The sequence below is a fragment of the Miniopterus natalensis genome, chromosome 8 (genome assembly GCF_054644295.1).
Source record: "Miniopterus natalensis isolate mMinNat1 chromosome 8, mMinNat1.hap1, whole genome shotgun sequence".
In the NCBI taxonomy this organism is placed as follows: domain Eukaryota; kingdom Metazoa; phylum Chordata; class Mammalia; order Chiroptera; family Miniopteridae; genus Miniopterus; species Miniopterus natalensis.
Window position 1 is genome coordinate 34,345,200 of NC_142088.1, and position 13,164 is coordinate 34,358,363.

Below are 13,164 nucleotides of genomic sequence, written 5' to 3' on the forward strand. Positions count from 1 at the left end.
TAAGGTAAGCTAACTTTTCATTGAAAATAGTCTATGGCCTTTTTGTTTCTCTTTCTTAGCATAAGAAATAGTCGCTTTCATTGTCCAAGGCCAGGGTCATTCTTGTCATCTATTTAACTTTCTTTACAATTAAATATTTCCTCTCTCTGCTCCTGGTGACTGTCTGATCTTACCTTCTGCCTCAAAGGGATCAGGCCTGGGTCTGTAGCATTTTCTCCTACCTACTTCCCAAAGCAGCTGGCAGTCAGTTACTCTGAAAACTAGCTTACTGAGGGAGAGACAGTTTGCACTCTGACTTATGTTTATTCCCTGTTTTTACAGGAAGAAATTTCCCAATAGGAATCAAACCTCAAGGGAAAGGAATCCAAAAGAAAAATAGTAACACTTTGAATGGGATCTAACAGTTTGCTTCAATAAGATTGTTCTCTTTATTTGTCAGTATGATTCAAATCATGCTTGGGAGGGGAGGAAATGAAAGAAACACATTTCCCTTCTTTATCCATTGTTCTACAAGCTCGTTAAAGTTCCCAAAAAGATTAAGACACAATTCTAGGAGCTTTTATCCATGTTTCAAATACATCTGAAGAAGGATTCATCATTTTAAAAACTCCCCGTATTTACAATGTAGCTATGGTTGACCATATATTTTTATTGAAAACAAAATATTCCACTATTCTTCAACCACCAATGCCTATAATCTTGTACTTTGAAAAAATGTTAAATTGTCACATTACTTTCTTTTCATTAAGTGATTTTTGCCAGCAGAGGGAGCAAAAACAGACCTAACATTAAATGTTAACTTGAGGCCAAACCACATCTATCTAGCACTTTATAAACATTTTTCAAGACCTTTTATGTGTACGGTATCAATAATTTTTTTAAAACTACAGCTTAGAATTCAGGAATTCTAGAAATTAAAAAGCAGCATAAGAGTCTTCTCATCTGAGTCACGATAACAGATTTGCAAGACTCTAACATAATCTGTTTAAATTTTTATACTCTGCTATTGTATTAAAACAAGAAAGCTGTCATATCTGATTGTCATGGAGAAGGGCCCTAATGGAAGGCAAGAAGTTAGACTTTAATTATGAGTGCTAGAACAAGTTTTGATCACAAAGTCAAAAAAGAAATCGAACAATGAAATGAAATAAAAAGGAGTTTCAGTCACTTTCCAAATTATAAGAAATATATTAGGAACTAAAGAGTATAAATATGAAAATATATAAAAGATTAAAAAAAAACTTACAAAAAAGTTAAATATTTCTAAGGGCTGCTCCTGCTCTTTTTATTTCATTTTTAAGTTGGAAATAAAGTATTAAAAGATATATTCAAAGACCACAAAGAGGTAAATAGCTTTATCAACAACTGAAATTTTGTAATAAAAAATCTTCGCTAATAAGAGATACACACTCACCTAAGGGGCATTTATGGGCAAAATCAATTACCCCATTTTCCAATTCCCTAATATAATGACATATGATTCTAAAATTTCTGTGAGCTATATGTAAAACCACTCTATAATGTTTTAAAAAGAAAAATTGCACATAATTTATAGCCACAACTCTTCAGCAGTACATATACGCCTTACTAAAATGAGACCACCGCTGCCTGCCTCTCAGACTGAGAGAGAGAAGCACTTCAGGGGCCTAATACAGTGCCTGTCATAAACTTCAGTTTCCTTCCCCAAGCTATAGAGCTGGATCCAACTCAAAAGTATCAGCTCCCACTATTCAAAAGTAGTGCAATATGAACCTCACCAAAATTATTATTTTTATCTTGTCCAATTCAAAATTTTTGTAAAGTAGCAGAACTATCACTAGGTAAAAGAAAAAAGCAACCAAACATTGCCTTTCTAGACTTGCAGAAATCTTGTTCAGTGGCCTTTCAAGCCTCCTTGCGGAGAGGTTCCCCCGCCCCCTTCAAGTACCTTTCTGTGCTTTCCAGGCCCCTTCCACTAAAATACATCAATGAAAGTCTGCACAAAGGAACACACCAATTCAGTCGCTGAGGCAGAACTCAAACCTGTCTGACTTCAGAGCCTGTGTTTTTAACTATTATGGAATATTGACTTGAATGTGAACATTCTCTCCGGGCTTTCTCAGGGCATCGAAATCTTAAACTGAGAGGAAGGGGGTACAGTATCAGCAGTGGAAGACACAGGATCTAGAGGAGCTGATAAACTGTACCATGACCCTGACTCCAAATTCCTGTGACGACTTCTTGGTTTGAGACACACAAAACAAAAACCAGGGAAGTCAAAATCAAGATATTTTCTAGTGTAAGCCTATTAGCCATCTTTCATTTTAAAAGCATTTTTTTGACACTTTTTTTCTAACTTATGATTTGAAACAGTTCTCAGTAATGTTTTACCCACCTCTTCCATTTCAAAGGAGTCCTTCTGCTGTACCATTATGCTTCGTATGGACGGGATCGGCAGGGGAGCGCACGGCTCCTTTTCCGCTGTCGACACGTGGACATCCTTCACTTCGCTGCTCCTTTCCAGCTCGCTGTGGCTGGCCCGGTTGAAGTCGCTGCCTAAATCAGATCCTGTAATCCCAGATTCCTCACCCAGTTCATCACGACTTTGAGTTTCTTTACTTTGTTCACGTTCAGTTTCTTGGTTAAAATTACTGTTTGCTTCATCAGAAAGTCTATCATCAACGTCAGCATGCTCCATAATAGCTGAACTAACTGATACTTCTTCTTTAACTGTAGCCAACATGTAAGATGAATCTTTCTTCTTTACAATTTTTTGAGACTTTGGGTCATTTTTACTGCCACTTTCTTCGCTCACAGAAGCATTCAGAATCTTTCCTTTTTCAATGGCTGGGGAAGGAGTACTCCCTTCTCCCTTCTCTGTTTTATCAACACATAAGTTTAGTTTTGATAGTGTTTTCATTAAGCGATTTGCAGTGTTACTTCGGGTTAAAGGTGGAGGCGAGTCTGTCTCCTTGCCAGAGGCTACTGAGGCCATGCTTCCAATTCTCTGCAGGGGAGTCCCAGAGACTTGGGAATATAAAGAAGAAAATGCATTGGCCACAGTAGTAAGCACTTCTATTTGACGAAAACGACCTACAAAGAGAAAAAAGTGTTAATTATACATACATGTTTTTCATATATATACACACACATACACACACACATATTAAACCATGACTAGTGTTCAGAATTCTAGTAACCGCACTTAGATAAAAAAGATCATGAAACCGGATCTTTTTCTTCCCCCTTACTGAACACTTATAACTTCTCTACATTTACAGTGAAGATTTTTCACTCGAAGCACCAGAATTTATAGTTTTAAAAATCAGAAAGAAGCACAAAGCATGATGATAACATTGAATAAAATACAAGGACTAGGTTTTGATCTACAGCTGTGATTGTTTTTAAGTCTTGGACTCCACTAAGACTCTTCTAAATGTTCCCCTAATAAAGTATACATAAGTATCTATTTTATATCTAATTGGGGAGGGGGTGCTTTATAGATCTCTTAAAGCTGGTCCAAGGACTACCTAGGGATCCTCTTTTGGGAACTTCTGGTGAACAGAGAAAAATAAGCAAAGATATAATATGAATAAAAATTACCAAATTAGCCATGCTATTTTAGGTTTATGGAAAAGCACCTCAAATTGACTTCATTTAAAAGTAACAAGGCCCCTCCCCTACTTCTTTCTTTCTTGAACAAAAGCCATCTGGAGATAGGTATAAGCCTAAGATTTTGCAAGTAAGTTAGCGCCACAAGGTAGAATGTGTCACTCTGTAAGGTAACACTTAAGTCAAGAATTTGGGAAGAAGGGAAGAAGAGGTAAAATAACTTCTATAAATAATAAAATTTCCAAATAAGTAAAACAGTTACTGTGTTAACCTCAGTAATTAAATCTCCAGTGCTATTTCTAGAAATTAGTAAGGCTTTAAACATAAGATCATCTTGCCATGGATGCTATAATTTTAAAAGTAATATGCTAACATTTAAAAACCTTACTTGTTAAAGCATAATTTGGGTTTTCTACTTCCATCCGTTGCATCTGAGCACTCAAAAATACTTTAATATCTATTCCTCTGGCAAATGATGATGAACTAAAAAATCTGGGAGGAATTTTAGAAGCAATATCTGGTTCATCTCGTCCAAATCCAAGATTATAAAGAATTTCTTCAGGATCTTCCTCATACAGTTCCAACAATTCTGAAACACTACAAAAAAGAAAAGAAAAAAGAAAACCAAGATATAAGTTTATAGTCCATATTACATTATAAATACATATTCCTGCTTTCCTACGATAAAATCTTCCTCTACAGCTTTAACCCATTATTTTTTTCAGTATCTTTCTACACTGTGCACTAACTGTGATAAATAACCCTTAAAAAATATCTATTCTCTCAAGCTGTTAGTTAAAAGGGGCTAACCCATAAGAACACACTCGTTACATTCTCTAAGTGATTCCTCACCTTATTTTTTTTGTCATTTTAAGAGATTCCCAGTAAAGCAGCTAAAATAAAACAATTAGAGAAGAGCTGGGGTAGAATACAGAATAAAAAGATTAAAGGAGAAATGAAAAGGGAAAACACAGTAGGAAGTTGGTAGAACTTTGGTACCAGGTGACCTGCAGTAGGACTTGCGCTTCTCTTCTATCTTTGGCTGTCCTAGGAGAGGCAGTACAGGTAACAACCTGATCTCAGGAAAGTGAGGGAGGAGCTTACTTTCAACCTCCCTACCCACTTCCACTCAGGAAGTAGGAGGAGTAAGGTGAGTATAGGATACACAAAGGTAACTTCTAACTCTAATTCCACTGGGGATTGAACATACATTATCCCATCTCTCTCATACCACTAATAATCCAAGCTGAGACTCACAGAGAAAAATAGGACTGTTAGAGACAGAAAAATGAAGAGAAGAAAATTTCTATTTGTTTCCGAGAAAATGCTGATTCTAATATAATAATTTGGATAATTGGTTCCAGAGGCACATGTACATATTTGATTATTTTTATACTATAAAAATCTTTGGTTTAGTATGAAGAAAAATCTATGCTTAAATATCAAGCTTTGAATTAGAAAGGTTTATTCAGATTTTTATGTCAGAGTAACTCAGGACCCTAACAGAATGAAGAATTTTGGAAGCAGAAGTGATTCCACTATGGAGTTCCTCTTTCAAGTTGTTGACAAGGCTCAAAATACTTATTAATGAATTCCAACAGCACTATACACATATTTGTTGCTTTTTATTTAATGTTAATTTAAAAAAGAAGCAGATGCTCTTATCAGTCATGCCCAACCATGAAACACTTTGGATTCCTTTCGATTTCATACTATTAAGCCAAATCCAACTTTGAAAAAGTGGCAAGACTAGGTCCTCTACAGCACAACATTAACTGAGGCAAAGTTTCATAATAAGTTACCTTGAGACTGTCCCACTACTTTTCCCAGATCCAGTGGAATTCATACTTCTCCCTTTCTGATGAAACTGCAGTCTTCTCTCTTTGGCCAATATATTACTGCTATAAACAAAATTAGATTATATAAAGCCTTATTATCCTAAATGTCCTTCATTTTTGAAAAGAAAGAAAACAACCACAGTTACATACCAGTTTTCAATTTGAGCATCAGTTTCATGGAGTTGGTTGGCTATAGGTAAAAACAAAAAATGTGGAGTACAATGTCAGTAGGAGGGCAACTACTATGATATAATCATCAAGAAAGCAAATTAGCCACAATATAATTGCTAAATGCCTAATATGCCAAACTCTTGTCTGACTCATTAAATCAATGTCATTAAAAGTAATATACAGATTGATAAGAACAAAACCAGTAGCTTTTGGAGGGTGTTTCTGTTTTTGTGAGTTAGCAATGCAAAACTACTTCCACTGAATGTTTAAAATAAAAAGACATATAAATAACCAATTAAACCTTTGTTTAACAGTTTAGAAATAAGTGGTAAGAAGATGTATAGCATGTATGGTATATGTGGTTCTAATTATTAAATTTAAAAGCTGTTAATAAAGAATATCTTAAAAGCAAAAACATGATTCAGCATTATTTAAGTGTGGCAATAGCATGCATCAATTTCTAATGTGATTTTTTTTAAGGCTGGAAATTCACTCCAGTTACAACCACTGTTTAATGCACATACTTGGAAAATTTCTACTCATTTCAACATGTTTTCTTTTGAAAATTGCCTTTCAGGTTTATCTCAGACTTACAAGTTCTAAATAGGTAAGTGTCATTAATGTTAAGTTTTAAAGTAAGTTAAATTTACTGCATTTAACTTTCTTACACAAACATAAAGAATGAAATTAATTTAAAACATCTATTCCAGCACACCAGATTTATGTTTTCATTTCTGATCTGCAAAGTCATGGCAATTTCTTATGTTTCTTTGTACATCAACCAGAAAGATCCCATAGTAACTCAATGAATATTTAACCGAATGAATAAAAATAATTTTGAAATAATTTTCAGTAAAACAACATAATAACTCCACTCTTTTCTGGAATACCTTTTCAGGATCTGGTTTCCTATAAAATCATTCAATATGGATGAACAGGCAGAGCACAGAGGACTTTAGGGTACTAAAAATATATGCTATATATTAGTGATGGCTATATGTAATTATACATTTATCCAAACCCACAGAATAAATAAGACCAAGAGTGAATCCTAACATAAACTATGTACTTTGGGTAATTATGATGCTTCACTGTAGGTTCATCGATTGTAGCAAAGGTAACACTGTGGTGGGGGATGTTGATAATGAGGACAGAAGTACGTGGGAAATCTCTGTACCTTCCCCTCAACTTTTTTGTGAGGCTAAAATTGCTCTAAAAAAAATAAAGGCTTAAAAAATAATTCCATATTTCAAAGAAACTACTAAGACAAATGTCAGTGTTATTTACAGTAATACTGAAATGCATTTAAAAATGGGTTGAAAACATGTTCAACTATAGTGACTGGAAAGCAGTAAGTTTAAGTTCTTTACAAAGAGTTTATTCCTTGAAAGCATAATAACAGTGATAATAATAACTAACATATTCTAGACTTTTCAATATTTACTAGAAGGTTCTAAATCATGTAGATTGATTTTATACAGAAAAAGGTCAAGGATATTAAATTCAGTGGATAAATTCACTATTCATCAAATTACAATTTTAAAAGATTTAATAAAATCCTTAATTCTTTAAGAAAAAGCATACTGCATTAATAACCCATCTATACAGCTACCAATAATCTTAAAATACCAGTAAAGGTAATAAAATAATAAGTTCTTAATTTTACATTGTGGAAAGCTTTATTATAAACCCACAAAAAAAGATTATATAATCTGTGAAAATTTAAACATAGCACAATACACTTAAAATGCTAATGCAGTCTGGAAAAGACATCAGCATAATTATTTCTCACAAAATTCTAGTAACTCTATTTTGTTTTTATCTTTTAATCTCCTAAAAATCTGGAAAAAGAGGAAGGGGGAAAGACAGAAGACACTTGAAAGCAAAGAGAAATACAAGCTGCAGCTGTAAGCCTGACATAAGGCTACCTCATACTAAAAATAAGCTTCAATTTAGTTTTCTCACATATAAATATTTAAGTTTCTTTCCTTCTGCAGGACAGTTCTTCCCCCAGTTACATCACCAGTTTGCCTCCAAACAGCTCCTTTAAGCATTTAACTCCAAGGAAGACACATGAACACTCCACAATGGTTTTTCATACCTTCAGCTCCCAGCGACAAATCATCTTCAAAACTTCCTCCATTTCTCACAAGCACACCTGAAAGAAACATTAGAAGATTCATCCTGGTGTTCTTTTCCTCCGACCCCCATGTACAATCACTGTCTTAGTAAACCAAATTGACCAAGTAAAATATATGAAACAGTAAAGTGTTTCAGACCTGAACACCCTCAGAAAATTATTCTGATTACACAATTTTAAGAAGTATAAACTTTATCACAAAGAAACCATGATTTGCAGCCAGGTAAAGTTCTTAGAAGCTGATCTACAGGCCATTTAATACTCATACCTTTGCAGATGTTCAAATAGATAACATATCTTACCCAAGAATTTCATGGAAAACCAGATCCTGAGCAATCATTTCTTTCACATCCCTTATATTATGTCAGGAGCTCAAGCTAGATTTTCCTGATACTGTAATTGTTTCTTATATGCCTTGCCACTACCTGCACATTCTTGTCGTACTTTGAACTTTACAATTCTGTCTTGCACAGGTGGTAAAATTTCAGGTGTGGCAATTTCAGTTAATGTAAGCAAAGAAATGCTGCACTAAAGCTGATCTAGTTCACTCAATATATATTTTCCTCATGTTCACATATCATATTTCTATACCTGATTAGTCTTTATATCATCTTTATCTGGACAATAAAAATAAGAGTTTCACACTGTGGAAATGTTTGGTAATTTGCTTAAACTCACCACTGTTTTGAAGTTTATTGACAAGATTTCTCCCTCTTGTCCTCTATCGCAGAACAACATATTTTACACATGAATATCACTTTTATAATTCATATATATACACACTTTCACTCAGAGGACAAATGAAACAGGACCCTCACAAAAAGATAGATTTAGAAAAGCAACTTTTTCTTACCCTTGAGTGTACTACTGCTTTGCTCATCCAGTGAGGCTCCCAAAGGGGTTCTGAAACCACATAAACATATAAACCTTAGTCTTGAAAGCTGTCTGGAGAGCTGTCACTGCAAGCCTAACACTGAAAGGGTTATAGCTAAGCAAGCTTCTAATCACAGTGTAACTCTCCTCCCAAACACACAAGGAATGCAAGAGGATTACATAAGTAATATGCTACGAACTAAGCAAATACCTATGTCAAGTCAGTTTACCAGGAATGCTTTAATCACACATCTGATCTGCCAGCAATTAAGAGCAAGAATGGGAATTACAAATGATATAAACTGGGACTTTCTTTACAGAAACAGAAAAAGAGAATGACAGCAGGAATTAAGAAAATGTCCGCTTCCCTCAGTCTGCTCCCTAGAAACAGGAAACAGAATTAAAAGAAAGCAAATCTTTATCTCAATAAAATCAAAAGTCAGAGTGTAGTTAGGAATAAAGCTCAACAGCTTTCTTAACCCTTATCTGTTAAATCAGTCACCAGCATTTTAGAGCAGCACTTGGCACCTCCCTCACCCCAACTATCTTTATTGATATAAATGGAGAGGCTGGAGATTCATTTTCTGCTTTTAAACTAAAAAGTACATATATTCTTCATTTAACTCTGAAAATAAAAAGTCGGCTTCGAGAATCAACCTTAAGAACTAGCCATTATTAAAACCCTTCCACATTCTTGTAGTTCATAGATAACTTAAACATCTCTTTTTTAATGCAAAAAAAGTTTTCCACTTCCTTCTCAAAACTACATTAAAGAAATAGATTGTTTTAGTTTGAAAGTTCTACTTTCATAACAATTTATACCTGTTAAAAATTCCATCAGACATAGGATCAACATGAAAATATCAGTTTCAAATAAATGTTACTGAAATGCCAACTAAATGTTGACTTTCTACAGACAAATATACAGCAATAGTTCTTTAAAATTTAGTTTTTTGAGTAAAATTAGTGCTTTTTATTCTTTTTTAGTAAAAGAATCATAACATTCCATAAAGATATTAATAAAATCTTTCAGCTAAGTTTTTGCATATATTTTAATAAAACTCTAATTTATGCCATCAAAAAAGTCATTTTTCTCAATGGCTCCTGTCTTTAGTTAGAACAAAACACTGCCCGGCTGGGCAAGGCTCAGCAGTTGAGCATCGACTTAGGATCCAGGCGACCGGGGTTCGATTCCTGGTCAGGGCACATGCCCGGGTTGTGGGCTCGATCAATGACTCTCTCATCATTGATGTTTCTATCTCTCTCTCTCCCTCTCCTTTCCTCTCTCTGAAATCAATAAAGATATATTTAAAAAGAAAAATAGAACACTGTATTACTCTTGTGCAGATGTAGCCACTGGTCTGTGCACTAAGAAAGTGGCAAATAAGCAGAATATGACATTCTCCTTCAAACACAAGTCTCTCATTCTTATAATTGCTCTCTTCCAAATTCTGTCAAAAACTTTCTCTTCTTAGATGCTAATTCACCCAATTTGTTTCCACTTAGTCAAAAAAAAAAAAAAAAAAGGTCATCAAAATAAAGATTCCCTTTGAGGAAAGATAACATGGTATCTCTAGTACTCAAGATATGGACAGCAATAAGAAAACAAAGACCATTTGAGAACTTATCAAGAAAAAATGCTGTCGTCAGATCATTTGTTTATAATGTACAAAGCAGACAGATGCTCAATTCTGGGGAGGATCCTAAATTGTTATAGAAAAACAAAATACAGTTGCATATATCCTCGAAGTCAAATCTGTGATAATAAAGCCAACATTAAAAAACTTGTTCTAACTTTCCCAGGTACAAATGAATGCCACTTTTGTACAGAACAGGTGCAACTGTAGAGAACAAAAAGGAGGAAAGGAGTGGCAGACTATAGAATCTGCCTACATAAATCAAGATTAGCGATAAAAGTTCTGTAATGTTCAGACATGATATGTGTCCTGGTGAATACTAATATTTGTTTACTGCATTTATCTTAAAAGATGCACTTATTTACTATGTACTTGATATAATCTCTTATACAATCTAATTCCTTTACATCATAAAGTAAACATAATGTGATTCTTCTCTTGCCCTTACACATTTTTTGTGCATCTTTAGACAGAGGGTCCATACATTTTATCCTATCTCAGAAGGGTCTATGACACCCCCAATAAAGGTTAAGGAGTTCTGTAATAAAGAGTGTTCAGGAAGGCTCCAAGCAATTCATCAAAACAGGACTGCAATGAAGTAGTGGCCACTGTTTTATGTATCCTTAGGAAAGAAAAATAAACTGGCATATATGAGAATCACTTCTCTTTCCGCCCCAAAAGGCTTCCCAAAGTCTAGTACTTGAACCAAAGATTAAGAAAAGCCCAAAATGTCTGGCAAAAAATACGTGCAGAAGCAAACATCTTAACCAAAGTTAAAAAGTAACATTCTCCATTCGAGATTTTATAAGTTGCAATAAACTGGAAAAAAATAATTAAAATGTGAAACAAGCACTGTCATAAGATTTAATTGCAATATGATTCATCTCCTCCATACTTTATCAAACATTTCTGTACCAGTTGCCAAAACATGTAATTAAACAGATTTATGCAGTCTGAATGCCTTCAAAGCTCTATTTCCCTTCCGTGAATTCCAGCACCATCTGACAAATGCATTTCCAAGGAGTAAATTACAAGAACAAAGTTGGCTAGTTTTAATAGCTCTCCAAATAGAATTAGGGCACACACCAGAATCAAAGCCCGGTTAGTGTAGCGCAGTTAAGTAAATTCAACTCATCTAAAATGCATCTGAAATGGAAATGATTTAAGGCCAGATGTACAGATGTCAAAACAAAAGCAAAATGAAATATTGTGTGAAATGTGAAAATCCTTTCGAATAAAAAGAAGGCAAGCATAACAACGGCACGAGGATCTGTTTTAGGTTTGCGATCGCTGATGCTAACTTAACATCACGCACCGGAGCTCAACTTCTAACCTCTGTAGAGGCAACACGGTCATCAAATAATCAGCGGTCACAGCGCTTCCATTTCTAATCGCTTAAAGGAGGAAGCTATCCGCAGGCTCACTTTTCCGGTTTATAGTTACGACGACCGTGGGACCCACAGGGACTGCGCCCCAGCTGCGTGGATCTCCCTCCGCGACGCGAGCGGCGCGGGCGGGGACTCACCGGCAGTCCTTGAGCCATATCGCGATCTTCTCGTTGGGCACGTTTCCTGCGGGGTAGGGGGAGAGGACAGCTCGTTACCGACACCGGGAAGGCTCCGACGGTGGGCTACACCCGGACACTTCCAAGTAGGAAAACCTGGAGGTAAAATGCAGCCTCGGCAACTTGTCTCAGGGTCCGACTGAAGAGAAACGAGGCGGCAGCGAGGAGTCTGTGCTGACGCTGGAGACGCCTTCCCGAGCGCGCGTGTTTAAAGGTCGGAAGCGTCTCCGCTCCCCTCGGCCTATCACGCCCGCGGGACCTTCCACAACTTACCGAAGTCGCCCGAGGCGCACGAGACGTGCCCCCGCCCGCCCGCCCGCCCGCGCGCGCTTCCCCGAGTCCCCGGGCGCGCACAGACCTCTCGCCGCGGCCGCCGGCAGCTTCGCGCCCGGCAGGTCCTCCTCGTCGTCGTCGTCCTCGTCCTGCGTCGTCGCTTCTGTGGACAGGTCCTCCGTCTCCGACGCCTGCCAGGACCCGCGGCACTTGGCCCAGGCCTTCCTCCTGCGACTCGCCACTTGCCACTCCAGTTCCTCCTCCGCCTCCGCCGACGCCACCAGGGGCCGGTCCATGGCCGCACCGGGGGCTCCGCTGCCCCAGCCGGAGCCTGCGCGAGACCAGGCGGCGGCGGAGACCCCCGCCCCTGCTGTCAGCGCCCGGCCCGGCTGGGGGCCCCGGGCGGAGGGCGCGGGAGGAGGAGAAGAAGGAGGAGGAGATGGAGGAGGAGGAGGAGGAGGAGGAGGAGGAGGAGGGGATGGGAGGGAGGGAGGGAGGGAGGGAAGGAAGGGGAGGGAGGAGGCGGAGGGCCGGCGCTTCACATTGAAGCCTGCCGGGCGCGGGAGCGCGAGTGGCCTGAACGTGCGCCGCTGGGAGCCGAGCGCCGGCCGGCCCCCGCTCCCAGTTCCCCGCCCTCGGCCCCCGCCTCCCGCCTCCCTCTCTCCCCGCCTCCCTCCCCAGCCTCCCGCCTCCCTCTCTCCCCGCCTCCCTCCCCAGCCTCCCGCCTCCCTCTCTCCCCGCCTCCCGCCTCCCGCCCGACGCGCCCGGGCCCGCGGGTCTGCGCGTCTGCGCGCCCCTCCCTCGCCGGCGTCCCACGCCCCCTTCCGGCGGGGGGCGCGCGGGCGGGGGCGCGGCGGGAGCCGTGGGGTTGCGCCCGCCGGCCCGCGGAGCCGGCGAGATTTGTTTGCTGGTTTGTTAGTACTTTGTTCTTCCTCATAACTTCTTTACCCCGAAGCAGAAAAATGTGGAAAGGCCAGGTCTGGCTAAAGGGCCTTTTCACCGCGTCGGGACGAGTGTGTGCCGGGCGCGCGGCGGCTGCCTGACTGTCCCGGGAACTGTGCTCCAGGAACTGGCTGA

At 38.7% G+C, this 13,164-nt stretch overlaps 1 protein-coding gene across 4 annotated transcripts in view; it reads right to left on the minus strand.

Annotated features, from left to right (window-relative positions):
* Positions 1-12,398, minus strand: part of ITPRID2 (ITPR interacting domain containing 2) — a 35,892-nt gene extending 23,494 nt beyond the window's left edge. For 3 of the 4 annotated variants that reach the window (XM_087819731.1, XM_087819732.1, XM_087819729.1), the window contains exons 1-8: positions 12,173-12,398; positions 11,776-11,821; positions 8,594-8,643; positions 7,702-7,758; positions 5,580-5,619; positions 5,394-5,492; positions 3,980-4,188; positions 2,375-3,072 (exon numbers count right to left, since the gene is read on the minus strand). In XM_087819731.1, the coding sequence (XP_087675857.1) occupies positions 2,375-3,072; positions 3,980-4,188; positions 5,394-5,492; positions 5,580-5,619; positions 7,702-7,758; positions 8,594-8,643; positions 11,776-11,821; positions 12,173-12,383 (1,410 nt within the window). In that variant the 5' untranslated portion in view covers positions 12,384-12,398. The remainder of the gene's footprint in view (positions 1-2,374; positions 3,073-3,979; positions 4,189-5,393; positions 5,493-5,579; positions 5,620-7,701; positions 7,759-8,593; positions 8,644-11,775; positions 11,822-12,172) is intronic. The other variant, XM_087819730.1, reaches the window with a different exon arrangement.
* Between the last annotated feature and the right edge of the window lie 766 nt (positions 12,399-13,164).